Source organism: Crotalus tigris, unplaced genomic scaffold (genome assembly GCF_016545835.1).
Source record: "Crotalus tigris isolate CLP2741 ecotype Arizona unplaced genomic scaffold, ASM1654583v1 scf7180000019117.227743, whole genome shotgun sequence".
Lineage (NCBI taxonomy): Eukaryota > Metazoa > Chordata > Lepidosauria > Squamata > Viperidae > Crotalus > Crotalus tigris.
Window position 1 is genome coordinate 41,858 of NW_024097383.1, and position 27,309 is coordinate 69,166.

At 38.5% G+C, this 27,309-nt stretch overlaps 1 protein-coding gene across 1 annotated transcript; it reads left to right on the top strand.

Moving 5' to 3' along the window:
- Positions 1 to 870: 870 nt before the first annotated feature.
- On the top strand, positions 871 to 26,142 carry LOC120315434 (gamma-aminobutyric acid receptor subunit gamma-3-like; the record flags this gene model as incomplete). The annotated part of the gene is made up of 3 exons (XM_039359754.1): positions 871 to 900; positions 24,408 to 24,631; positions 26,052 to 26,142. Coding segments are annotated over 3 exons (345 nt in total), but the record flags the coding sequence as incomplete, so codon positions are not given.
- Positions 26,143 to 27,309: the final 1,167 nt, after the last annotated feature.

A 27,309-nucleotide genomic window follows, 5' to 3' on the forward strand; every position in this document is an offset into this window, starting at 1 on the left:
AGGAGCCCAAAACATGTTAATTAAAAATTCAGGAAAAAAATATTCTGAATCTTAATTCATTTCCTGCTGGGAGGATTTATATGTATAGAAGATATAAGTAAAATGGGAGCCCAGTGCAACTGGTTACAAGACAGAACAAATATTTTTGGACTTTCCTGGCTTATTGTTTATTATACTTTCTACTGAGAAGAAATATAAAAATAGAAAAAAAATATTTGAAGTACTTTAACAGACTAACAGAGTTGGAAAGGACCTTGGAGGTCTTCTAGTCTATCCCCCTACTAAGGCAGGAAGCCCTATACCATTTCAGACAAATGGTTGTCCAGTCTCTTCTTAAAAACTTCGGTGCTGGAGCATTCACAACTTTTGGAGGCAAGTTGTTCCACTGGTTAATTGTTCTAACTGTCAGGAAATTTCTCCTTAGTTCTAGGTTGCTTCTCTTTTTGATTAGTTTCCATCCATTGCTTCTTGTCCTGCCTTCAGGTGCTTTGGAGAATAGCTTGACTCCCTCTTCTTTGTGACAACCCCTGAGATGTTGGAACACTGATATCATGTTCCCCCTCGTCCTTCATTAAACTAGATATACCCAATTCCAGCAACTGTTCCTTATATGTTTTTGCCTCCAGTCTCCTGATCATCTTTGCTGGTCTTCTCTGCACTCTTTCTAGAGTCTCAACATGTTTTTTACATTGTGGCAACCAAAACTGGATGCAGTATTCCAAGTGTGGTCTTACCAAGGTGATATTAACACTTCATGTGATCTTGATTCTATCCCTCTGTTAATGCAGCCTAGCACTGTGTTGACTTTTTTTGGCAGCTGCAGCACACTGCTGGCTCATATTTAAGTGATTGTCTACTAGGACTCCAAGATCCCTCTCACAGTTACTACTATTGGGCAAGGTACCACCTATACTATACCTGTGCATTTGTTTTTTCTTGCCTAAATGTAGAAGCTTACTTTTTTCACCATTGAATTTCATTTTGTTAGATAGCACCCAATGTTCAAGTCTGTCAAAATCTTTCTGCATCTTAAACCTATCTTCTGGATTGTTGGCTATGCCTGTCAGTTTGGTGTTGTCTGCAGATTTGATGAGTCCCCTCATATAAATCATTGATGAAGATATTGAAGAGCCTTGGGTTACCCCACTTTGTTGAAGCTGAAACTGGTACAGTATCTTTGTTTTGCTTCAGCTAATTCTGGATCAATATTTGTTTTATAATTTCTCAAAAAAATTCATCTGTGAAAATAGAGTGAGGAATTCTGGCTGTATGGAAGTTCTCATGGATTAAAAGTACCTAAAAAGGACAGATAGTTTCTGATTTCTGAGAAATGCTATATAAAGCTTGGGTATTTCAGGATATAGTAATGGAAAAATCTAATTGAAACATACATCTGCACTAATTCATGCTTGTTAATACAATTTGTGTAGACAATGTTTTTGATGGAATTAACTCAAATACTTTCAAGTTGTTATTGGTTGGCTGATTACTAAACAACCCTGAAGGTTAAACTGCAAGGAAAAATTAAATGCTCAGATTTGACATGGTCCCTGCTCAAACTGTTTTACTGACTCATTTAATGAAGCAGTTCATCAAAATGGATAAATGTACATAGTATCTATTTTATTGACATAATGATGCTTAGATTCTTTTATTAATTTCTAAGGAAATACAAATACTTCAGTTGTAGGGTAAAATCCTTAGCACCTTCCCACTTTTGAATATTTGAAGTGTGCTATTGTGAATGTGATACAGTCATCCATGTCTGTACTTCAGAAAGCAGATAAAATCTTCATCAGCCAGCATCCTTATTTTCTACATTGTTTTTTTACTACAGTCAAGCAGCTACATAAATGGAATGTGAAGGGTGCGTGAATAAACAATCAAATAAGAAAATGACAAAGTTAAGACTGGACCCACACCCTTAACTCTGATACCTTGTATGTATACATTGCAGGGTTATTAAATTTCAATTACTAATTCTCAAATAATGCATGAAATAATATAACTAAGAAAGATACACATGTAGTTCGCAATACTTTTTGCCACATTGCTTTAAAAATCTGCTTTAAGGAGTTGAACATAATGGCAGTCTTTAATAATATACTGCAATACAAACCTTAAATCTCATTCTTTGTAAGGAAAATTTTGGGATGGCAGACTGATTTCTCCCCCCTTCCAGCAAATTAGATACTGAATTTGATAACCTTGACAACAACACCCACAAAAGATAAAAATATCACAGAATGCAAATTGAACCTGCAGCTATTTGAATAAAAGATGTGAACAACACAACACAATTAAAATAAACAGAAATGGTAATTGTACTTGTGACAGAAATGTTGCTGCCAAACTGATTAAAATGTTATCATAAAATGAATACTTATACATAAATGCAATGAAATATTAGATAGAAAAACAATCAAGGGGATGGTAGAAAGATTAAATTGCATTTTGAAAGCAGGAGTCTGGCTCTTTGTAATTCCAGAGATAAAACCTGTTGCAAGACTAAATATAATGATTTCTAATACATGCTGAAATAAAGGCCACACATAAATGCAACTTTTTATTTTAATGTGCAATATTTCATAAGCCTTTCCCTATGTAACTGAATATTATTTCCAAAAACATGGTGTGGGTAAAAATGTTCATTTTGTCTAGATTTTAAACTTATTTCTCCATATCCATTTAGGAAGTCAGAAGATTGAGGTGTACAACTGAAGATATATATCAATAATCAAATATAGATTATAAGTTGGATGTATTTAGAACATAAGGTTACTCTCCAATGACAATTTAAATGCCATCAACTGTGGACTGCTTAAAAATTCAAATGCTGTCAGCTGGTCTTTCTCTTGAGATGTAAGGATATAGATGATATTTCAAGGGATATAGATTGTATTTCAAAGAATATACATATTGTACATATAATCACAACAAACTTTTAAATGTATGGTCAACATATAGAAAATGAAAAGATGATCACTATCACTACTCAATATTGGCCCAAAAGAATGATAATAGTATATTTCCCACTGTGTAGACATTGGGAATATTGATACTGTTGCATTTATTTCTGAAAATATAATGTATGAGCCTGAAAAATGTTGTTATTTTTTCTTCTTCCTAATAGCTGCTCTAGGGTAATTGGTGGTAGTAAGAGCAGGGGTGAAAGAAAACCATGGTTACCTTACAAATGTTAAAGACAACACCATATAATGAAAAATACAACTCCTGCAGTTTTGAAATGTGCTTTTGCTTACCAAATGCTGATTTTATTATTATTTATTATTATTTTGTTAAATTTATTTGCCACCCATCTTGTTTCAAAGTGACTCTGGGCAGCTTACAACATAAAAAAATTAAAATCATCAAATATAAATATATACCTAATAAAATCATAATACAGACAGAATAAACTCATTGACACAAGATGGAAAGAAGCAGCCAGATGCACAGGGGACGGGGAAGCTTATTAGCACTTTTTCAGTTAATCAGCTCCCATTTGAAGCCCTCACCCCAATTGGGGACCAAAGCCATTGGGAGAACCAGATCTTAAAGCTGTAACGGAAAGTCAGATGGGTGGGAGCCAATTTTAAAACATAATTATTTTGTCTTATTTCTTAAATTAAAAATTAGGTATCTATGTCTTCATCTTCATAGTTCTGTGGGCCAGGAATTACAATACTATGATGAGTTTCCTATAGCATTAAAAATAACATAAAAATAAAATTTCATCTAGTATGTCCTGCTTAGTTTCGCTTTTAATGTGAATTAAAATGTGATGGTGATTCTGTGCATGCAGGTTCTTCTTTTTGTAATGTAGAACATCAGTTGTAATGGGAAATAAATAACAGCAGATTCAAATGAGCAAAAGAGACTCTTACTATTCCCCAATAGCATGGTTTCAGTGAAACTTGCACACTTCAACCTGTATTGTGGTTAGAGGAAATTCCTTTGTCACCATCATTTCAAATTACTATCAACATGGCATTCATTAATATATAATAAGAGGACAAATTTGGAATTATACTAATGGTGATCCTTAGAAGAAACAGTCAGTGTGCAATATCATTAATATGCATATGTATATACAGGTAGTCCTTGACGTATGACCACAATTGAGCCCAAAATTTATGTTCTTAATTGAAACATTTGTTAAGTGAGTGTTGCCCCATTTTACAACCTTTCTTGCCTCAGTTAAGTGAATCACTGCAGTTGATAAGTTAGTAACTCGGTTATTAAATGAATCTGGCTTCCCCATTAACTTTGCTTGTCAGAAGGTTACAAAAGAGGATCACATGACCTTGGGACACCGCAATGGTCATAAGTGTGAACCAATTGCCAAACACCTGAATTTTGATCACATGGATGCTGTAAAGGTCATAACTGTGAGAAATGATCATAAGTCACTTTGAACAGTCACTAACCAAACTGTTGTAAGTTGAGGACTATCTGTACTCATTGTGTAATTCCCTTTTGGTATATGCAACATTAATAACAGTGCTGAAAGAAATATTGAGACATTTAAAGCATGAGATAAGGAAAAGAAAAGAAAATATTAGTAACACTGTTTACTCTGAGTCTTCAAATCTTAATGTCTTTAGAAACCATCCTACCTCTACCATATCCCTATACCACTTTGTACATTGCTTTTTGTTCTTTAGTTGAACTGCCATAAAGGTGAATTAATTCCTGGGTGACAAGCAATCAAGTCCCTATTCAGCCATGAAGCTTATTGTTTGGCCTTCAGTCAGTTAATGGTTTTCAGCTTAACTTTAAGAGATTTTCATGTCAAAATGCTGAACAAAGAGGAAGAGAAACATATTGCTCTCTGACAAACTTAGGGAAATAGTAGAATATAAATAATTTTATAATAATTACTTGACAAATGTCCCTCCTCCTTTTTACATTTATGAAAAATCAGAATATAAGATTTTGAATGACTCAGTTTATAGAAAACCATTGTTGTACAATGTTATGTGGAAAATCTCCAAAGACTTCATTGGGAAAATAAGATGACATAATATAAATTCTTACCATGAATAGTTTCAGACTTTTCTGTGTATGAAATGTACCTCATGAAATGGATTATCAATAATGCCACTGTGAAGGCAATGGAGAATGGATTTTAAAAAAAGTGAAGGAATATCTCCAAGCATACAAATGCATAGTTTGGACTATCACCTGAGAAAAACAAGAGGGAAATAGATTGTTGTTTTTCTCCTAATTTTCACAAGGAATAACTGGCTTTTTGTACACAAATCTGTATGTGTTCTTACCTAAAACATATATTTTAAAAAATATATGTTGAGATTTGCCTCTTCTAGAACGATTTGATTGGCACATCTTTGGGGCATCAATTGGGGCATCCTGAGGAAGGCAAAAAAACCAACAGTCAACAGGGCAGTATACCTAAACAGGTTTTGATTGTGCAATCACAGGGACAACCTTGACCTTGACCTTTTTTACACATTAACACACATGTAAAGGCCCTGAACTGGCTCTTTTTTTTTTTGCTTGTTTTTAAGGGATGCCCAGCTCTAGATGTGTAAATCCCAGTCCAAAACAAATAAACAAAGGGGAGTAACTGCCATAAAAGAATCTAGAATGGATAAAGGAGAACTATTGAATTACAAGGAAACAAAAAAGTATGAAAATAAAAGTGTTGATTGCTTGATTTTTCAAGGTTAAATAAAATATAGAATGACAATTCCTAACTACCGATTAAATTCATTTCAAACTGATATTTTTGTTTGATTATAGATAGCTAGAAATTTAAAAGAGGAACAGAATAAAATATTTCCATTTTACATTAGACCAGGGGTGTCAAACTCGTAACGTATCACAACTTTTTTGCCATTGCCGGCAATGAGGTGGGTGCAGTTTCGCTATGATGCATCCAGCCCATGGGCCAGCAGTTTGCATCAGCAAAACTATACTACTAATTTTGACTGTACAATTGGTATTATTTTAATTCCAAGGTCTAGAAATGGAGAGACTGTGTTTTCTAGTCTTGCTTTAGGCACAAAGCCAGCTGGCTGATGTTGGGTCAGTCCCTCTCTTTCAATCCTAGGAAGAAGGAGCTAATGGTAAGTCACTTCTGAAAATCTTGTCAAGGAAACTACAGGAACTTGTTCAGGCACTTGCCAGAAGTCAATACTGAGTTGAAGGTATAAAAAGAAAAAGAAAAGACAGGAAAAGAAATGAAAAGGAAAAGGAAAGGAAAGACCTGTCCTATGACATTGGCTTGATTCAGATAAAAATATGATTGAAAGGGGCCAAATGAAAGCAGGAAGTAATTTGGCCAAACAGATTTACTGATTAAAACAAAACACAGGGGGCAACCTCTCTGCATTTTTAGAAGGTTTGGTTAATCAGAATACCAGGGACCGAAGAATTACATGTTGATCAAGCAATCCATGTGTATTTCTAGATGATTCCATGCTGTGTCTGCAGGTAATTTTCATTACCAAAGAGCGAATTCTCTAGTACAGAGAGGGAACATAGCTGAATTCTGAAGAGGAACCTGTTGTGATGTTACTATAACAACTGGGGAAACCGTTACTGTGGTAGCAGAAGGTTACTATGGCAACAGAAGGCAACTTTTGTAATCTGAGGAAATAGGAAGAAACATTGCTATTACCTCTAATGTCAGCCAGGTAATTAGTTCAATACAACAGCATGTCTATAGTGCCAAAATTGCCAGATGTGCTTTATTGCTAACTATATTTTTAGAAACAAAGAAATTGGGTACTGAACTGTATATTTGCTCCAAATCATAATCTGTATATCTTTTAGTGGGGCTTGTATTTTATATTAATGTATTCAATTTCCATTAGTAATACCAGAGTTCTTTTTTCTCTTACAAGTAAATTCAATATATTCAAATTAAAGCACTGGGAACATCATTAAATTTGCTTGATATCGTCATATTTCTACTTCTTTCTTTCTGTTTATCTGGCCAGCCAGCCAGATACCTATACATAACAGAAGGATGGAAACTTAAAGCTGAATAACTTAGTAATAGCAAATCTGCATGGCAAATGAAAATGTTCAAACCTGTTTCATTTTAAATGATAATATTTTTGGAATACATGTGCTATAAGACTGGATAGTCTTAGGACAATGAGATTTATCTAATAAGGGTTTGATCCTTCCTCAGTGTCATTTGAAAACACACAGACTATGCAGCCAATATATTAGAAGAACTTCTTTCCTTTCAGATAATTCAACACATGACACTGACAAATATGAGTTATGACCCAAAATATAAAATATAAAAACAAAAATCCTGCTGGATCAGACTAAATATATACAGGACCTTGTCCTACATTTTTTTTTCCAATACCATCCAGTGTGTGCATTAAGATCAGCTGGGGCTTTCACAGCTGGATTTGGCTGATAGTCCAATGTGACTAGGCAGGGTTAAGACCTTCTCAATGGCAGTGAACCTAATTATGGAATATTCTTCTTAGAGATGCTCAATATTACCACTCTGCCTTCTTTTAGAAAAGAGTTGATAGGGCAACATTTACAGGACAGGTTGTTCAGGATTAGTCTACCCTTATAAAGTTAGCTTTTTTGTTTTTATTTTTAACATTGCTTTAAATTATGATAAGGATGAAGATGCAGATGATGTAATGTTGGGTTTTTATTGTGGCAATTTTATTTAAGACTTAAAGAAACTTTTAAAGTGCTTTGATCTTAGGAGGGGAAGGAGGAGAACTTCTTCATAGAAAGGAATGACTTGAAATAGACTTCCTTCCACTATTTAAATATCCTCCTCAGCTGGAAATGAAAGGCCTCCTACATCAGAATTAAGATATGTCTCTGAGAACTAGTACCCCAAACAGCTTTATCTTTCATAAGTTTGTCTAATCTGCTTTTGAAGTCATTTTTGTGTTGTGTTTCACTACATTATGTACTGTAGTTTAAGATATATACTTCAAGCCAAAATGAACCAAATGCTATAATTCTTATGAAACAAGATGGGAAACATCCATTGTGAAAATGCTATCATTATCGCAGATCAAGCCATTTATTTCTATATCAACTTTGTATCTATGAATTCATAAATCCATTCTAACAAAGCTTTGAATTTACATGTGTTTCTTTAGGAGAATCAACATGAAAAATTATATTTACTCTGTATACACATGCATATGTTTTTTATCATTAACATATGGTTTGTGAATGTTCAGTTTTGGTATGTTTTAAGGCAAACAATACAGAAGCTGGAAATAACAAAACATGCATTTGGATTTGCACATTGTTCAGGAAACACAAATCAACTCACTTCCAAATACAGGGTTTTTTTTAAAAAAAAAAAACACAAGTAAACGTTTGGCATCTCTGAATAACCATTATGTCATCTTACATAAAAATGATTACCATGATGGAAAGAGAAGTTTTTCAGTGAATTAAAATCATGATTCAATGCTAGATTAATCAGAAGTAAAACTCATTGATGTCAATATGACATACTCCATAGAATATATATATTTAAGACAACTGTCCTGGAAACTTAATGTATTATTTTTGTTCACAGGTTTAACACAAAGGGAATTTGTGTTACAAAACTTTATATAGATTATAAATGCTATTTATATCTTTCTACTAAGTTTGAGAGATGGGATTTAGTTGGATTCATAGAAGGATGAAAAATGGATTGATGTGAATGGAATCATAAATAAATATTAAAGGTAAAAGTGGAATACACTAAATACTGAACCACAACGGTTTTAAAAAGTCAGTTCAACTGGTGCCAGCATGAGAATTGTAAACATATACTACAGTAATATTCAAAAATTTTAGACAAGTTTTTTAATGAACTCCAGGCAATCAGATCTAGTTGACAAATTCTGCCCTTAAAAAGATTATATTGAATACTTGATTCTAATAGGCTGTCCTCAAAACTATTTCCATCAGTTTATATGGAGGACTATTTTGCAAGATAAAAAAAAATTGTCTGGTTCTCAACTTTAGATTAAACATATCTGACTAATTGGAATTCTAAAATACCGAGACTGCTTGCCTTGTAATTCTTCTAAACAATCTTGCTACTCTAAAATAACACAGGTGGGCATATTTTGGAGAGTAGGCACAGGTTTGATGACCCAACAAGTTGCCATGACACAGTTAATGCTGATATCTTTCTTATTGTTTAGTTGGGGACAATAGATTTCCCACCCATCCCCCATTAACTGATCAGGCATTCATCAACAGTTACAGGGAATTGCATGCAAGTCACTAAGATCATCCCTACAGGGAAATTGACTATCACACTTTTAATTTATTAAAAGGTGTTTTTGATTAATGGGATTCACGTGGATTTCATTTCATCCTCATAACATCAAAACTCTATAAAGTATTTGGACAAAGAGATAGATGGGCCAATGTAACCCAGTAATTACCATGACTTAGGATAGAACTGAACCTTTTTTCCTCTATTTTATTCCAACATATTAACTTTAACTACAATGGCTCTCCTTCTCATCAACAAATTATATTGCTTTCCTCTGGTCCTGGTAGAAATACTTTGCCAAGCAGTTCTTTCTTCTGACATTGTTTATCTCCAATGGCTGCTTAAGGATGAACAGACTGTGATTACAGTGCAGGTGGCTAGATTTTGCACAGCAGCACTGGGGAGTCACCATGTGATTAATCCACCATAGCAATTTTACACAATTAATGTAGCAAACGCTTTTGCATTACTTTTTTTTTTTTTTACATTTTAGTATTCCATGACTATGCGCCCCAAAGTTTAAGGACTGATATTATAGTTTATTTAGGCTATTTATAACTGACTATCTGGATGCCAAATTGTGATTTTAATACAGATTTTATCTCTTATTTATTATTTTACTCTAGAATTTTAACTGGATATTCACTGAGTGTTTTTATTTGTTCTGGTCTCTGGTCTTTGACTGTAATAAACTTAAACTTGAACAATTCTTTTGTGGTGCTTCACACTCTTCTTCCCCATACCAAAACATAAGTGACTTAAATACAAAACAAGAATTCCTATTTATAAATCTAACAAATACTGAATAAACATTTTTGTATTCTCTCAAAACTCCCATCATTGCATCCAAAGTCCCTAACAATAATTTCTATATTCTTTTTTAATCTATTTTAAAGTCTTGGCTTAGGTCCCTACTATGCTCCTACAAAGTGATGTTCTGACAGGCCAATTGTCATAATTAGCACCTCTTCAACAAAAAATGATTGTTTTTTCACATTAGCCCCACCTTCCAGAAAACAGCTGTGTCTTAATAAATGGAGAGTAAGTTCAAGTCTTGGAGTTCTCAGGGTCTAGCTTGCTCTCCATGTAGCATCTAGAGTAGGGGTGTCAAACTGCCAGCCCACAGGCCAGATGCAACATGGCAAAACTGTGCCCACCCATTGCCAGCAAGGGGAAAAAACTCAATACATTGTGACATGTCATGTGATGTCATGAGTTTGACACCCCTTATCTAGAGCCTAGAAAAGGTTAGATAGCAATAAATAAGAGCTTCCAGCTCTTATAGTTATCTTCACAGAAAAAGTAGGTAAGTATAAAGAAGGGAGGTTTTGGTATAGCAATAAAAGAATTCTCTTCTAAATGTCCATGTTGTCACATTAACAACTTTAAACAGAATTCAATACCATTCACAAAACTCACAAGAATAATTTTATGAAGTATTCTACCTCTTCTCCTCTACATATCACAAATCTAATCCATATGTTTCATCTCAAAGGTCTACAACAGATTTTAGGAAAAGTTGCTGATAGATTTCTCCCTCCTGTTTCCACTATGGAAAGTAATTCCATTAAGAGAAAAAAAAGATGGAATCTTGTCTTTTTCTTGCAGCAACCAAATCTTATCAATTTCTGTGATTTAAAAATATGATTTTCCTCTTTCTATAATTCTTTAAAATACATATAAAGTAAAATCATGAGGAAGTGTACTGTGGAGTCCTAGTGATAGCAGTGAAATTACAGTACCTTATTATTATGTCAGTACCTCTATGCATATCTCACAGGTTTAAAAATATGATCAGTTAAATAATTTTAAAAGTTGACATTTAAAATAGGAGAGTGCAAAACCTGAATGGATAATGTGGGTCAATAAAGTTTCAGTAAATTCACCATTAAAACAGACACATAAATTCACCTCATTAAACACTCTGCAGACCAGAAATTTTTTGGGGTGGCAAAACTATTATTACTTTCAGCTTTGCTTATTTTTAAAAATTATTTAATGTGGTTAGCTACCTTACATTTTAACTTTGCTTTCTCTTAATGTGGCCAACTAATGATATTCACATTGTGCTGGACCTGTTAACACAACTGGGAGCAAAACCCATTTTCAATATTTTGAATATGAACTCAAAATTTCCATGGATGACTAACACAAAATTACATTCCTTGACAAAGAATACATAGACTCATGTTGTTACCTATAGGCACAATTCAAGCTTTTACTTCCCTATATATAAGTGGGGTGGGAAAACATCAAGATTACAAGGTCCACTTTCACGTCATAATTAGTAATAAGAGACTCCTTTTTTGGAGTGAACTAGCATTGCCAACCTTCTGGTACCCAACAAAATCTAAAGTTCAGGGGCAACAAATGGGATTGATGAGTTTCATTCTTTTGAGTCTTGCACAATAGAGGGGAATATTTGCCAGCCTTCCAATAAGTTTTTCTGCCAACCCTGAAAACCCAGTGATTACAACCAGTAAAGAGGAAGTTTGTGCATCTTAGAAAAGCTAATGTAAGAGGGCTAATAGGATCCTTGAACATTTGTATTCTTAAAATTCTTGGATATCACTGCATTGATTCAGTCAACCTCTCTAAAGATTCTGCTGGATAATTTGAAGATTGTCATGCTGTCTTCTCTTCATTTGAACTCTCTTTCCTCTAGAAGAAGTATTAAGGAAATATTTCAAAATTACACTGTGGTAAAAACCCTTCAGAAAGAGTTCTCTTAAAGGTCTATCATCCCTGTTGTTTCATTCTCATGTTCCTGGCATTTTGAAGTTTTGTCATTATTGTCTATTGACAAGTATTTCCTTCAATCATATATGAAGCATATCCAATCAAATAAGAGTGCCCTAGAATCTCAAATCAGAGTTGAGCTGAATCAAGTTCTCCTTGAATCTGAATCTCCAGTTTGGATAAAATGAATTAATTTGCACAGGTCTTATTTAAATCAATTTTCAATGTTTAAAGATATACATTAAAATAGATAGTATGGCCAAAATAGATTCATTAAAATAATAATTTGAAATAATGTATGATGTATGTATGATTCAGCTTGTGTAGAATGGTATCATATGGACATACAATGGTATGCCCACTAATGCCTTGTGAGTGGTTTTCAATGGCAGCCTGACTTTCAATGCATTGCAATCATTCATTGTGAAGTAGCTAGAGTGTGGAAGACCTCCCAATCCAATAATGAGCTTATCTGGCATGCTACATAAATTTGTACAAAGGCTATCTTGGCCACAGCCGCCACTTACTCTTCAAACAAGAGTTATGAGTAAAAAATCTCCATCAGATTGAGGACCAATCTCATTGGGGAAGTGCTATCCCAGGGATGTCAAACTGCCAGCCTGCAGGCAGGATGCGTAATGGCAAAACCGCATCCACACCATTGCCGGCAATGGAAAAAAAAGTCACATTACGTCACAACACGTCATGAGATGTTGCGAGTTTGACACCCCTGTGCTATTTTATCCAATACTACAAGTGAAAATCCTCCAGATAAATGGGCTCAATTATCAATAGAGCCTTGATCTCATTAGCCTGAGAGTCCCAAAGCCCTCAGATGCTGGCATAGGGCACCAATAGCATCACCGGGTGGCTTGGGGTCAAGATGTACAATTGGGTATCATCAGCAAACTGCTGATAGGGAACTCAGAACCAACAGATGACCTTATTTAACTCAAAGCTATTTCCTTTTGCTTTAAGAGTGCTTAAAATACCTGAAGATAAACAGTATATTAAAATCACTGCAATCATATTTTAATTTCTTATTTAAAACTATTCCACTTTATCAAGCTGGACCATAATTCATATTGTCAGTAAATGTCAGTTATTTTTAAAAAAAAAAAAAAAAAAATCCTCAGGACTCCAATAAATGTCATAATGTATTGGCTTTTACTGGTGAATCTTCAAATGTTTCTGATTTATTACTTTAATTTTCAGGTTAAAAAATAGCATAAGGAAAACAAAATAAAAGGTGAATGGTTCTGATATAATCTACATTGTATCAAGATGAAGAGAAGTATTGAAATGCATTAACAATTCCAAAGTAATAGAGAGCAAGCTAAATATTTAGAAGTTAGATAGACTGACAGATATGCTATGTTTTAATAAATCTCCTAAGATGCTTGCCAGTGTTATCAGAATATTGAAATGTGAGGTTTCTTTTCTCTGGGGAGTTGATGTTAGCTGTCATTATGCTAATAAAGTAGAGATGGGTTCTGTCAATAAAACCAGCGACAGGGATTAATGAAGGCACATGTTCTAATATAGCTGCATAAATGCAATGTCTAACAAAATGGTAGTACCCTATCCTGCTTTAGTTAGGTTTTAGCTAGAGTTATGTAAAGATAAGAATCTGGAACACACACAGAGAGAGATACATGTACATATGTAATTTATTAGGCACCAATTACTTCACAAGCTTCATTGCCTTCAAAGTAAGTTCCAGTTTCTTCCCTCCCCTCCCCTCTCTCTCTCACACACACGCCTGCCTGCCTGCCATCTCCTTGAGAAGAGATGTTGAAATGTTGCTATTGTGACACTTTCCTAACGTTTGAAGGGCTACTATATAAATTACAGTACAGTTACCTGTTTTTCCAAAGAACCAGTAGTTTCAGATTACAGGACAGTGAGTTAATTGATACAGAACATTCCTGACCTGGAAATCTAAAAATTATAGGGTTATCAGTGCATGTAACATAGGTGTGTGTGTGGATAAGAATATCAACCTAACTGTCAAGCAAAATCAAGCTTTCAATAGTGAGTGCCACACCAAGTGCACTAATCAAACAGGTGGTAAGAAAATAGGGGAACTCAGGCACCACACAGGTTATGTAGAAAGTAAAAACAGGGTCAGTCATAAAGGACTCAAATGTCTATAAACCAACACACAGAGTATGAGCAATAAACAGGGTGAACTAGAAATTCAGGTAAATGAATCCTTCATAGGGGGATCTCTCCATTGTGCAGCCAAACATGCACCGCTCATAGTCCTCCGTTCCCCTGTCGGACCGGTCAGCAAGGGATTGCTCTCTCTTTCCTGGCATGACCTAATTGCCATCGCGCATCCGCTCATTCCATTCGCTGGGGAATTTCTCCGTTGTCGTTGATCGGGCCTCAAATGGATGCCTGCAGTTCACAGGGAGTTATTTAAGGTCGTGTTAAAAGGATGCCTGTTCGATCGTGTTGTTGACAGGGCGATTCATGTGCCATGTCTGCAATGTCTGTTGTGCTGGGCACATATCTATATGGGGATTGACAGAATCCTTCCCAGAAAACCAGGCCTCTTTTAACAGGTGCCCCCCTTTCGTGACATCGCTAGCTAGAATTTGTGTGCGGTCAAAATCAAAACAATGACCATATTCAGCCATATGTGACCAGATCTGCGAGTATTGTTCGCCCCTCTTAATCACCAACTTGTGCTCATGTAAGCAGGTCTTCAATCTTTTTGACGTTTCTCCCACATAATTGCTCTGGCAATCCATGCAATCGATTTTATACACCACCGCTGATCTTTCTGCAGTGGGAAATGAGTCTTTGGGGTGCATGATCTTCAATCGTAGAGTCTGGTCAGGCTTATGCGCCACCTTTATGTCATGGGGGGCCAATAGCCTAGCTTTGGCCTCGGACATGTTGCTAATGTACGGTAGGGAGATGCGTGTTGTTTGTATTTGGGGTACTTCTTTCTGGTAATTACGCCGGGGTTCAGATATCCTACTGTGGCATCTTATGAACCGTAGCGGATATCCATTTAGTCGGCAAACACGGTACAGGTATCTCCTCTCTTCCACTCTAGACTCCACTGTGCTGCAGTGCAAATGTACACGCTTAAACAGCATTTTGATACAGCTAACTGGGATACTGGATGGTTGCTGTTATAGTGGAGGATTCGATCCGTGTGGGTGGGCTTACAATAGACCTTCGTGCTTACAGGGCCTTCTGATGAATGTTGGACAAATACATCTAGGAAGGCTATTGAGCTCTGGTTCTCCTCCTCCACCGTAAACCTAATATCCGGATAAAACGAATTAAATATTCCCATAAAGTTAGCTTTGTGACATCGTTTAATGATGACAAAAGTGTCATCTACGTACTGAGCCCAAAACCTGGGCTGGTATTGGGTCATAGCCTCATGTTCCAGTTGTTGGAGAACCGCCTCCGCTATCACACTGGATATAAGGGAGCCCACGGGTGTGCCCTTTACCAGCTCATAAAGAGAGAAATCATCCAGATGCCCTAAGCTCTATGGTCTCCCCAAGATACACAAAGAAGGAACCCCACTTAGACCCATAGTCAGCTCCATAGGCTCACCTCTACAAAACCTAGCCAAATTTCTCACCAAACAACTATAGCCCTATGCAGAATCCATCACCTCACATGTAAAAAACTCATTCCATTTCTTAGAGATCATAAAGAAACAAAACTTACAGCCCAGCAACCTACTCGTGAGCTTCGATGTCATATCCCTCTTCACCCAAGTGCCAATCAAAGAAGCCTTGACAGCTATCCAAAACAAATATAACCCCCCCAAACACCTCCTAGATCTGACCAACCACTGCCTATCCATCACATACTTCATCTATAATGGACAAAAATACAAACAAATAGAAGGAGCACCCATGAAATTACCCCTCTCACCTGTCATTGAAAAACCTTTACATGGAACACTTTGAAACCCAAGCTCTAGAAAAATCTGATCACAAACCCAAACTCTGGCTCAGATATGTAGACGACACCTTCATAATCTGGCCATATGGGAAAGAAAAATTGAACAACTTCCTCACACACCTCAACAGCCTACACCCCAAAATACAGTTCACCATGGAAACAGAAGCTAATAACCAACTTCCCTTCCTGGATGTCTTAGTCTACAAGAAATCCAATGGCTCCCTAGGACACACCATCTACCAGAAGAAAATACACACAAACCGCTATCTGCACGCTCTCTCACACCACCACCCAGCACAGATCAACTCCGTAGCCAAGACACTCATCTCTAGAACAAAATGCTTAGCTGATGAACAACACCTAAAAACTGAACTACACACTCTCACTAATGTACTTACATCCAATGGATTCCAAAGAAATAAGATTACTAAACTAATCCAAAAAGAAACCCTCACTAAAATCCAAGACAGAGAACAAGAAAATGGCAAAGCCCTCCTCCCTTACACAAAAGGCACCACAGACAGAATCAGCAAGATCCTCCACAAACACAACATTAAGATAGCATTCTGCACAAACAGAAAAATATCCACCATCCTAAGAAACCCCAAAGACAAAATTGAGTTAGAAAATCAAGGAGTATACGACATCCCATGCACTGTTTGTCCCACCACATACATCAGACAAACCAACAGAAGAATAAGTGCACACATTGAAGAACATAAGAACTCAGTCAAAAAAGAGGAACCAACTTCTTCCCTGGTCCAACACCTTAAAATCACAGGACATGAAATTGACTTTAAAAAGACCAGAACTATCACCAAAACTGAACACTTTAATAACAGAATAATCAGAGAAGCCATCGAGATAGAAAAACGCCCACACAGCATGAACAAATGAGATGATACCTCCCACCTACCAGCCATTTGGAAACCCGCCCTTATTGACAAACGAGTCCCTAAGACAAAGAATGACACCAGACCCACACTCACGAAAGCACACAGGATGTCACCACCACACGTCCACACAAAAAACAAACCCAAAGCCACACCGATGATGAGGCACGACCACAAACCAGAAGCCAGACCACAGCTGCATCATTAGCCACTTTAAACCCCTCCAATCCATACATGAAGCAAACTGACACCCACCATGAAGATGAGGCACGATCATGAACGCGAAGCCAAACAATAGCAATGCAGTTCACCATCTCACGTCCCCCTGCAACTCAGACTAACCTGAGCACAACAAAGCCCCCACCCAAACAGAACACTCCCCCATCCAATCAGAGCACAGCCAACCTCCTAACCAATCAGAACACACCTCCATCCAATCAGAACACAGCCAAGCTCTCATCCAATCAGTTCATACCCCCACTGGCAGTTAAAAGGAAGAAACAGCTATGATCACACATTGCTCCTAGAATAGTGGTTCTCAACCTTTTTAATGCCGCGACCCCCAACCGGTTGTAAATCGAGGACTACTCAACCGGTCGTAAGTCGAGGACTACTCAACTGGTACAGCACTGTTTGCAGAATGGGACTTTTGGCAGGCTCAGCAGGGCAGAGATAGCCTGGACAATTCCTACTGGCTTTTGAAAGCCAATAGAATTAGACTCTATTCAAGAGAGTCTATTCTATTGGCTTTCAAAAGCCAATAGAATAAAAGGGAGTAGCATAGCTAAGGAAAAGGGGGAAAAAATGGCGGACTGCGTTGTTTAGCGACCCCCATGAAATGGTCGTTTGACCCCAAAAGGGATCCCGACCCACAGGTTGAGAACCACTGTCCTAGAAGCATGAAGCCGAAAACACCAGCTTGAAGATGACTAATGAGACTTCGTCGAAACGTCGCCAAGACACTTCCACTTTAAAGTGTATATATACACATACAGTGGGGCAAAAAAGTATTTAGTCAGCCACCAATTGTGCAAGTTCTCCCACTTAAAAAGATGAGAGAGGCCTGTAATTGTCATCATAGGTAGACCTCAACTATGAGAGACAAAATGAGAAAATAAATCCAGACAATCACATTGTCTGATTTGGAAAGAATTTATTAATTATTTTAATCAATGTATTAATGACACCTGTTTGAACTTGTTATTAGTATAAAAGACACCTGTCCACAACCTCAAACAGTCACACTCCAAACTCCACTATGGTGAAGACCAAATAGCTGTTGAAGGACACCAGGAAAAAAATTGTAGACCTGCACCAGGCTGGGAAGACTGAATCTGCAATAGGCAAGCAGCTTGGTGTGAAGAAATCAACTGTGGGAACAATAATTAGAAAATGGAGAACATACAAGACCACTGATAATCTCCCTTGATCTGGGGCTCCATGCAAGATCTCACCCCATGGGGTTAACATGATCACAAGCACGGTGAGCAAAAATCCCAGAACCACACGGGGGGACCTAGTGAATGACCTGCAGAGAGCTGGGACCAATGTAACAAAGGCAACCATCATTAACACATTACGCCGCCAGGGACTCAGATCCTGCAGTGCCAGATGTGTCCCCCTGCTTAAGCCAGTACATGTCCGGGCCCGTCTGAAGTTTGCTAGAGAGCATTTGGAAGATCCAGAAGAGGATTGGGAGAATGTCCTATGGTCAGATGAAACCAAAGTAGAACTATTTGGTAGAAACTCACAAATTCAGATCTTAGCATTTCCACCATGCCGTGCTGACATCTCTGTAATACTAATAAAGGCTTTTTAGGCTACAAAAATGCCTGAAAGTTCTTTGAAGTGTTTTGTTAATCAGACACATGACATCATGCTAAGATCTCAAATCTTTTTCAAATGACATGGGGTCCTGAACTCCGTCCACTGCCTCTAAGCTTGAGAGGAGCTGGTAAAGATTCAGGAAAAAAAAATCTCTATCATGAGAAAAGAGAGTTTACTTGAAGACAGCATGCTGTGGGAAGATGAATTTTGGCAGACACATACAAATCAGTGCAATGGCAGCCAGCCAGCCAAGGGAGAAAGAATTTGGCAGATCGCCCAGCTGAGAGCAAAGACTTCAAAAGCAGAATGCAGAGATAACAAAGTTTTGGGTGAGTCGCTAGAAAGATTTCAAACCCCAGATGTGAAAAACAGAAATCAATTCCTGCAGAGAGAAGCCTACAGCCCCTCCCTCATAGATCAGTCCTGAAGACAACCAGGGACTGCAGTCCTGAAGAAAGAGGGAATCCCAAACTGAGGCCTCTGCAGCAATGGGCAGATTGGCACCCCCCACAGATAGATGATCAGCAGCAACTGAGCTTGCCACAGCTGATAGAGGCCTTGCAGTGGCTTGGGGTGGTGCAAAAGCCAGGAGAGGGCCCACAGATGAGGGAAGCCCGGCAACCACCCCCACTTGCACAGCCACCATTGGGAGGCCTACAGCAGCAGGGGGCACCACCAGCCCCCGCTGGCCAGCAGCAGAGAGCCCAGCAACCATTGGATCAGCAAGCAGGATGGGGCCAACAGCAACTGGGGACACCACGTCAACTGCAGCGAGCCCAGCAACCACTGGACCAGCAGGATGGTGCCAACAGCAACTGGGGGCACCACAAGTACGGAGACTAGTCCAGCAGCCATGGATCCAGCAACCAGGGTGGGGCCAACAGCAACAGCCCATATTGGCACCACCTTTCAGAGCAACCTTCGATGGGGACCCAGAGAAGCTGATGTTTTTTCTCAACCAAGGGCGCTCTCACTTGAACCACTGGGCCTACCACTATCTGGACCCAGGTGCCATGGTCAACGTTATCGCGTCCAACCTAGAGGGAGAAGCATCTGAATGGCTGAACAATCTATATAGTGAGCAAGCCCCCAAACTGGGAGATCCCCACCTTTTCCTCCTAGGACTGAGAGAAAGATTTGAGGACCCATCCATAGGCCTCAAAGCAGCAGAACAGATCCACAAAATAAAACAAGCTGGCAGGCCTACCCTGGAGTACGTGCGAGTGTTCCACAAGATAGCAGGCCGAATAGAGGGGTGGCCCGAACAATCCCTGATTCAATACTTCATCGAGGGATTAGACAATCACCTCTCTCAGGCCTGCATCTATCGAGAAGTACCTGATCGGCTACAGGAGTGGTACCAGACAGCAGTGAAGCTAGATGTTAAGCTCTCTCACTATAAGAAGCCTTCCCCACATGAACCCGAGCAGCAACCAGAGCTACCCGGACAGCAATCACCCCCATGAAAGCCTTCAACTACTGCAATGGCTGAGAGACCCAGGCCACCTACACGCCCTTTCTTTAAGTGTTTCCGATGTGGACAAGAAGGACATCAAGCGGCCACCTGTCCAGTCCCCTACCCCCGACTACAGAGCAGACCGGAACCAGCAATACGAAAGAAACCTGCTCAGCAGCTAACGAGAGAAAAATCCAACCGGCTCACGCAGGAACTTGTCGCCCAGATTACATCCCCCACATAGGAGGATGCTGAGACTCCAGGTGGACCCGCCCCTGCTCTACCTTCCTTTGACAGTGATGATGAAGGAGAGAACGACCTGATGGTGAGTCGACAAATCCCGCATTTTTCACTGGCCACCAAATTTATAATCCCTAAGTCTAGGGCACAAATGGACTTAAACGTGCTGATTGATTCTGGATGCATCCACTGCATTATCAGTCTGCCATTTGCCATGAAAATGGGCATATGAGCAAAACAGCTTTCCAAACCGGTGAGGTTTGAGCAAGCCGATGGCTCCCTGATGGGAGGGACTCTTGTCACACAATTAACTGAGCCCTTACGCCTAGAAATAGGTGCACACTGAGAGTTCATTCGCTTCCTGGTGGCTCCAAAAATGACTGAAGCGGTGATCCTAGGGCTAACCTGGTTAGACAAATGGAAGCCGTTTATCTGGTGGGAGAAAGGAATGAGAACTGTGAGACTACCTATAGGGCCTAATTCCCCTGTTGATTCAACAGATGTTGCTGGGCATCTTAGGCCACCCAATGAGTGAGGGCACATGGCCGCCTCACTGCCTCCAGGTGAACCAGTCATCCCCAATGAATACTGAGACCTGGAGGAGGCATTTAGTGAAAAAGAATGTGATACCCTGCCCCCTCACAGACCCAATGACTGCTCCATCGAACTGGTGCCAGGAGCCAAACTCCCACGACCGAGAATGTATGCCATGTCCCCCCTCGAAATGGAGGAGATGCAGTGATACACGAGCAAAAACCTAGCGAGGGGGTTTATCAAATGGGCCAAATCTACCGTGGGAGCCCCTGTGTTTTTCAAAGAGAAAAATGTGGGTCTCTTCATCTCTGCATAGACTATAAGTGTCTGAACACTGTGAGTGTGGAAAATAAATACCCCCTCCCCCTCCTAAAGGATTTATTAACCCATCTGGCTAAGGGGAGTGTCTTCATTAAATTAGACCTAAGAGAGGCATATTACCAGGTGAGAATAAAAGAGGGAGACGAGTGGAAAACTGCCTTCAACTGTCCTATGGGGAGCTATCAGTTCAAAGTCATGCCATTTGAACTACAGGGGGACTCAGCCGTATTTATGCAGTTGATTAATGAGGTCCTACATGATCACTTGTACAAAGGGGTTTTGGTGTATCTTGATGATATTCTGATATACAGCATGAATATGACTGATCACATAAAGCTGGTGAGAGAAGTGTTAAAGAAACTATTGAATGCCAAGCTTTATGCCAAATTGTCAAAATGTAAATTTCACCAGACCCAATTAGATTATCTTGGCTACAGAATTTCCAACGAGGGCATAGAAATGGACCCAGCCAAAGTGAAAACTATAACTGAAGGCTTGCAAACAGCTTCAGAGCTTTTTGAGTTTTGCCAACTTCTATCGTCAATTCATCCCCTCTTTTGCCGAGATTGCCCTACCCCTTACAGAACTACTCAAAACAGGCAAAGGAGGAGGGAAGCCATGACCAGGCCAATCACTAGCATGGACAATGGGCTGTCAAACAGCTTTTGAGAATTTAAAGAGACTATTTGCTGCTGAACCAGTCCTAAAGCACCCCTGCCCAGGGGAGCCCTTTGTGATTCAAGCCAATGCCAGCGATGTGGCAGTCGGAGCTGTGTTACTGCAAAAGAACAAAAGTGGGATCCTGCAACCCTGTGCCTACACCTCTAAGAAATTTACTGAGAGCAAGCGGAGATGGGCAATCTGGGAGAAAGAGGCCTTCATGATTAGATGGGTGCTATTAAACTGGCAACACTATCTAGAAGGGAGCAAGGTGCCATTTGAGGTATGGACAGATTACAAAGATCTAGAAGCACTGAAAACTCCCCTCAAATTGTCCTCAAAGCAAGTACGGCGGGCACAGTACTTTAACCGCTTCAACTTTACTCTAAAGTACATACCAGGAGGAAAGAACTTCCTAGCTGATGCACTATCCCGGTTACCCCAATACAAAAGCAAACAGGAGGAGGTTAACGAGGCAATTATCCCCAATCCACAAACTGCTGCTCAACTTACACTTCGCAGGGTCCCCAATCCTGATGACCCTGGAGTAAAGAAAGTATAACAAGAGCTCCTCACTGACCAATGGTTCAAAGACAATCACACCTTCCTAACATGCAGGGATGGCCTGGCTTACAAAGGGGGGAAACTATATTTGCCATGAGCCCTCCATCTTAATGCTCTCAAACACAGCCATGATGTAAAACAGGCTGGACACTTTGGATATTTGAAAACCCTACACCTCACCCACTGGCAATTTTGGTGGCTGGGACTGAAAAGGGATGTGGAAAACTATGTAAAAAGTTGTACTGTATGTGCCACAATGAAAAGAATCCCAGGGAAAACCCCTGGGTTACTGCAACCCGTAGCACACCCTTCTCAGCCATGGGAAGAAATAGCTATGGACTTCATAGTAGACCTACCTGAAAGTAGTGGAAACACTGTCATCTGGACTGTAATAGACCTGTTCTCAAAGCGGGCTCATTTCATCACCTGCAAAGGACTCCCATCTGCCCAACGACTGAACCAAATTGTTCCTGAAACATATCTACTGGCTGCATGGTGCCCCTAAGCAAATAATTTCGGACAGGGGGGTACAGTTCACAATGAAGTTTTAGAGGAGTTTCCTTAAATTAATTGGATCATCTCAAGGTTTATCATCTGCTTTTCATCCTGTCACGAATGGGGCTGCAGAATCCGCTAACAAAATAGTGAAGCAATATCTTAGATGTTATATTTCTTACCAGCAGACAAATTGGACTGACCTCCCTTTTGCGGAGGTGGCATACAATAATTCTGTGCACAGCAGCACTGGTTACATGCCTTTCAGAGTGGCCACAGGAAAAGAGTTCAGCCCAATACCTGAATACCCTCAGGTGCCCTCCGATTCCCAGACACTTGACCAATGGGTGAGAGGGTGGGAAGAAGTTTGGAGAAACACAAAAACTGCTTTAACAAAGACTTTTGAAACCTATAAAAAACAGGTTGATAGAAAGAGAGCTCCCCAAAAAAACATTCCAAGTTGGGGAAAAGGTTTATTTGTCAACTAAATATCTACACTTCAAATTGCCCAGCAAGAAATTGGGACCAAAATTCTTGGGGCCTTTCCCCATAGTAAGGATCATCAACCTGGTCACAGTAGAACTAAAACTCCCTAGACTTTTAGGGAAAATTCACCCACTTTTTCATTGTAGCTTGTTGAAACCTTATTGGAGCTCCACTCTAAGACCTCCCCCGAAGAAGGCACCTGGGCCCCTCGTAGTTGTGGGACAAACCCACTATGAAATGAAATGTATTCTTTAGAGTTTTTAAAGGGAAATTGCAGTACCTAGTACAATGGAAGGGATACCCGTTGTCTGAAGCCATCTGGGTGAAATCCAGTGAAGTGAAAGCTGACAGGCTCGTCAAAAGGTTTCATGCGAAATACCCCAACAAACTGTGAACTAGTCATTAACATATGCTTTGGCTACATTACAGGATCTGTCCTTTTTGTAGGGGGGGGGGGCGGATGTCAACGCTGCTAATATTGAATATTCTTGCTTTGACAATATATGCAGAACTGTCTGGTATTTTTAGAGTTAAATCATTTGACAGTGAAAGGGGAGGAGAATATAAGGAAAGCCAGGGAAAAAGAAACAGAAGTGAATCTTTGCCCTCCAAGTTAATTGGAAGATGTGAATCATGACCCCAAAATAGGGGAGGGGAAATGCCTGGAATGTTATGTGCAAAGGAAGGGAAATTCAGATCTTAGCATTTCCACCATACCGTGCTGACATCTCTGTAATATTTATAAAGGCTTTTTAGGCAAAAAAAAATGCCTGAAAGTTCTTTGAAGTGTTTCGTTAATCAGACACATGACAGTATTATTTGGAAGTAAGACAGTGACTAACCCAATTCAAATAATTAATGCAACATATGATTTGCTTCTTGAGTTTTGAGTATGAGTTAAAAAAGAAAAATAATATTTTAAGAGAAATGTGAACATTTTAATAAATAGATGATCTGCTTCTTCTAAATTTTTTCTAATATATGTATCTAATCTCCTTTGCAGGAATACCAAATTGATATTTTTTTTGCTCAGACATGGACTGACAGCCGTCTTCGTTTCAACAGCACTATGAAAAAAAGTCTCACTCTCAACAGCAATATGGTTGGGTTAATTTGGATCCCAGATACTATTTTTAGGAATTCTAAAACTGCAGAAGCTCACTGGATTACTACACCCAATCAGCTCCTAAGAATATGGAATGATGGGAAAATCTTGTATACTTTAAGGTAAGAAGCATTTGTGTCTTTCAATAAGGGCTAGTTTAAATAATCCTTCACCCTTTTATAGAAATTAATGTAATTTCAATTTTATAACAGAAACGTAGCTGACAGAGGGCCTTGTCTCAAAGATAAGAACTATAATCAGCTTGGACTTAAATTGGACTGTTCAGGCAATTTGTTTCCTTAGGTCTGATGTATTTTAGTGACCTATACAATGGGATGTGTTGAGTTATTCCTGTTATTCCTGTCAAATAGGACAAAAATTTAAAATATTTTCATAGCCAGAATTATGACAAGTCCTTGATTTATGACTACAATTGAGCCCAAAATTTCCTTTGCTAAGCAAGACAGTTGTTAAGTGAGTTTTGCCCATTTTACAACCTTCCTTATGATAGTTGTTAAGTGACTCACTGCAGTTCTTAAGTTAGTAACCCAGTTGTTAAGTGAATCTGGCTTCCCCTTTGACTTTGCTAGTCAGAAGGTTGAAAAAGGTGATCACATGACCCCAGGAGACTGCAACCATCATAAATACATGCCAGTTCCCAAGCATCCAGATTTTGTTTATGGGAATGCTGCAACAGTTGCAACTGTAAAAAACAATCATAAGTCATCATTTTCAGTGGGGGGACTAAACCAATAAAATTGAAAGGTTGTAAGTTGAGGATTACCTGTACTATATACCTATAACTACATATGCATGTTAATGTATATTTCCCAGAACCAGAGGTAAAGGTAAGTATCAAATTTAGCTTATGGCTCTGAAAGTCATCCATGGAAATATTAAAATCTAGGACTTTAGATTCAAATTAAAATAAAGGTGCTCTGATCCATGTTGTGACATTTAATCAGCCCTATATAGAAGTCCATGAAGAGGCTGCATCTTCTCTGGGATTGAGCAGTTCTTTTGATATCTGTAGCACAATCCTGGAAAAGTCACAATAGGTATAAAACATGTAAGTAGGTGCTAAATGTATGATCCCCTTTCTATCGGAATCCAAAGTACTGGACAACACTAGTAAACAAATCTGAGTTCAATTAGTTTTCAAACCCAAACAAAATCAGCCAGATGACTGCATGAACCTATTCATGGATAGGTATCTATTGCAAACCACAGTGATATCACATGTGAGAAGACAGCACTGTGTAAATAGCATAATTCATGTCACTTGCATAATATCATTTATAAAATAGTAGCTTATTCCCCCCTCCCATTCCCATATAACAGTGTGGTTTCCTTAGCAATAATATGGAAGAGATTACCATTGCCTTCTTTCATGATGGTTTCTGCCTAGTAGTTGCATCAAAGAGAATCCTAAAAAAGCATTTTCTCATAATTTCCCAATTAAGCCTTTGAAATGACCAAGTTACTATTTTTTTATAGCCTGCTGTCATACCAAGAGAATAATAGGTACCTGATTTTCTCTAGGCTCACCATCAATGCTGAATGCCAGCTGCAGCTACATAATTTTCCCATGGATAAACATTCATGCCCGCTGATATTCTCCAGCTGTAAGTAATAGCCTTGGTGCATAACTACTATCTGTTAAAACTTTGCATAAAGACCTGAATTTGCTTTTCAATTTGACAGGTAGCTCTTACAGTGGCATTAGATTAAGGTGCCTATTTTCATATTTGTTAGGCATGTGACTTTCTCCATCTGCACTTGCAGCAGGACGTTTTTCACCCTGCAGTATTATCACAAATGACAAGAACTATTAATTTGTAGTCCCAATTATGAATAGGCTGAAAAATGATGCTCAGAATGCAGCAAGCAGGTGTTACAAATAAAGATTCATTTATTTTGAAATGTATTAAAGGTACATAACAAATAGCTTAAAAGCAGCTCTAATCTATCAGTTAGGATTGGACAAATGATGTTTTCCTTTTCTTGTTTCATATGTTTGCCAACTCTAATTGGGTAATTGTTATATGTGGTTGTATGCTCATGTGCCAATACATCTCAGCATTGTTGAGCAAACCTGCCATCCTTGTTGGTAACCCTGTTGCCAGTCAGAATCTCATACAGCAAAAGGATGAAAAATGCAAGTTCTTACTTTAAATTACAAACACAAACATTACCAACATCCAGTTAAGAATATTTACGATGCTACCCTGATGCTTTGGTGTGTGGTGTGTGTGTGTATATTAACACACACACTTTCTATGGGATTCTTTGAAACCCAGAAAATGCAACCATCGGTTAATGAGGGAAGATTCAGTTTTCTATTTGAGCACTTTGAAATATACATGGTTGGATGGACAATATTAAGATCTAAATATAATAGCATTCTAGCATCTATTATGTCAGTTACAAAGCAATGGAATGGAATGAATAATAAAAAAGATTTGATCCTTTTTTCCATGCTAAAATGACTTTATGGGGAAATCCAATATTAAAAATTGGGAAAATGATGATAATATAGAAAAAATGGATAAAAGCAGCGATATTGATTTTTTGATCAATTGATAGAGGATGAGATGAAATTTTAACTTACTGTGTGCTAAGAGTCAAATAGCATCTATCAATAGCATCTGATGCAGCTCAGTGGCAATATTTACAGCTAAAACATCTGTTAACAACAATGTTTAGACCATCAGCATTTTCAGCTTCTGAAACACCCAAAATACTAGATCAATTTGTTCAATCTTTTAAAAGTTAAAAAAAGTACTTTTCTATATCTGAA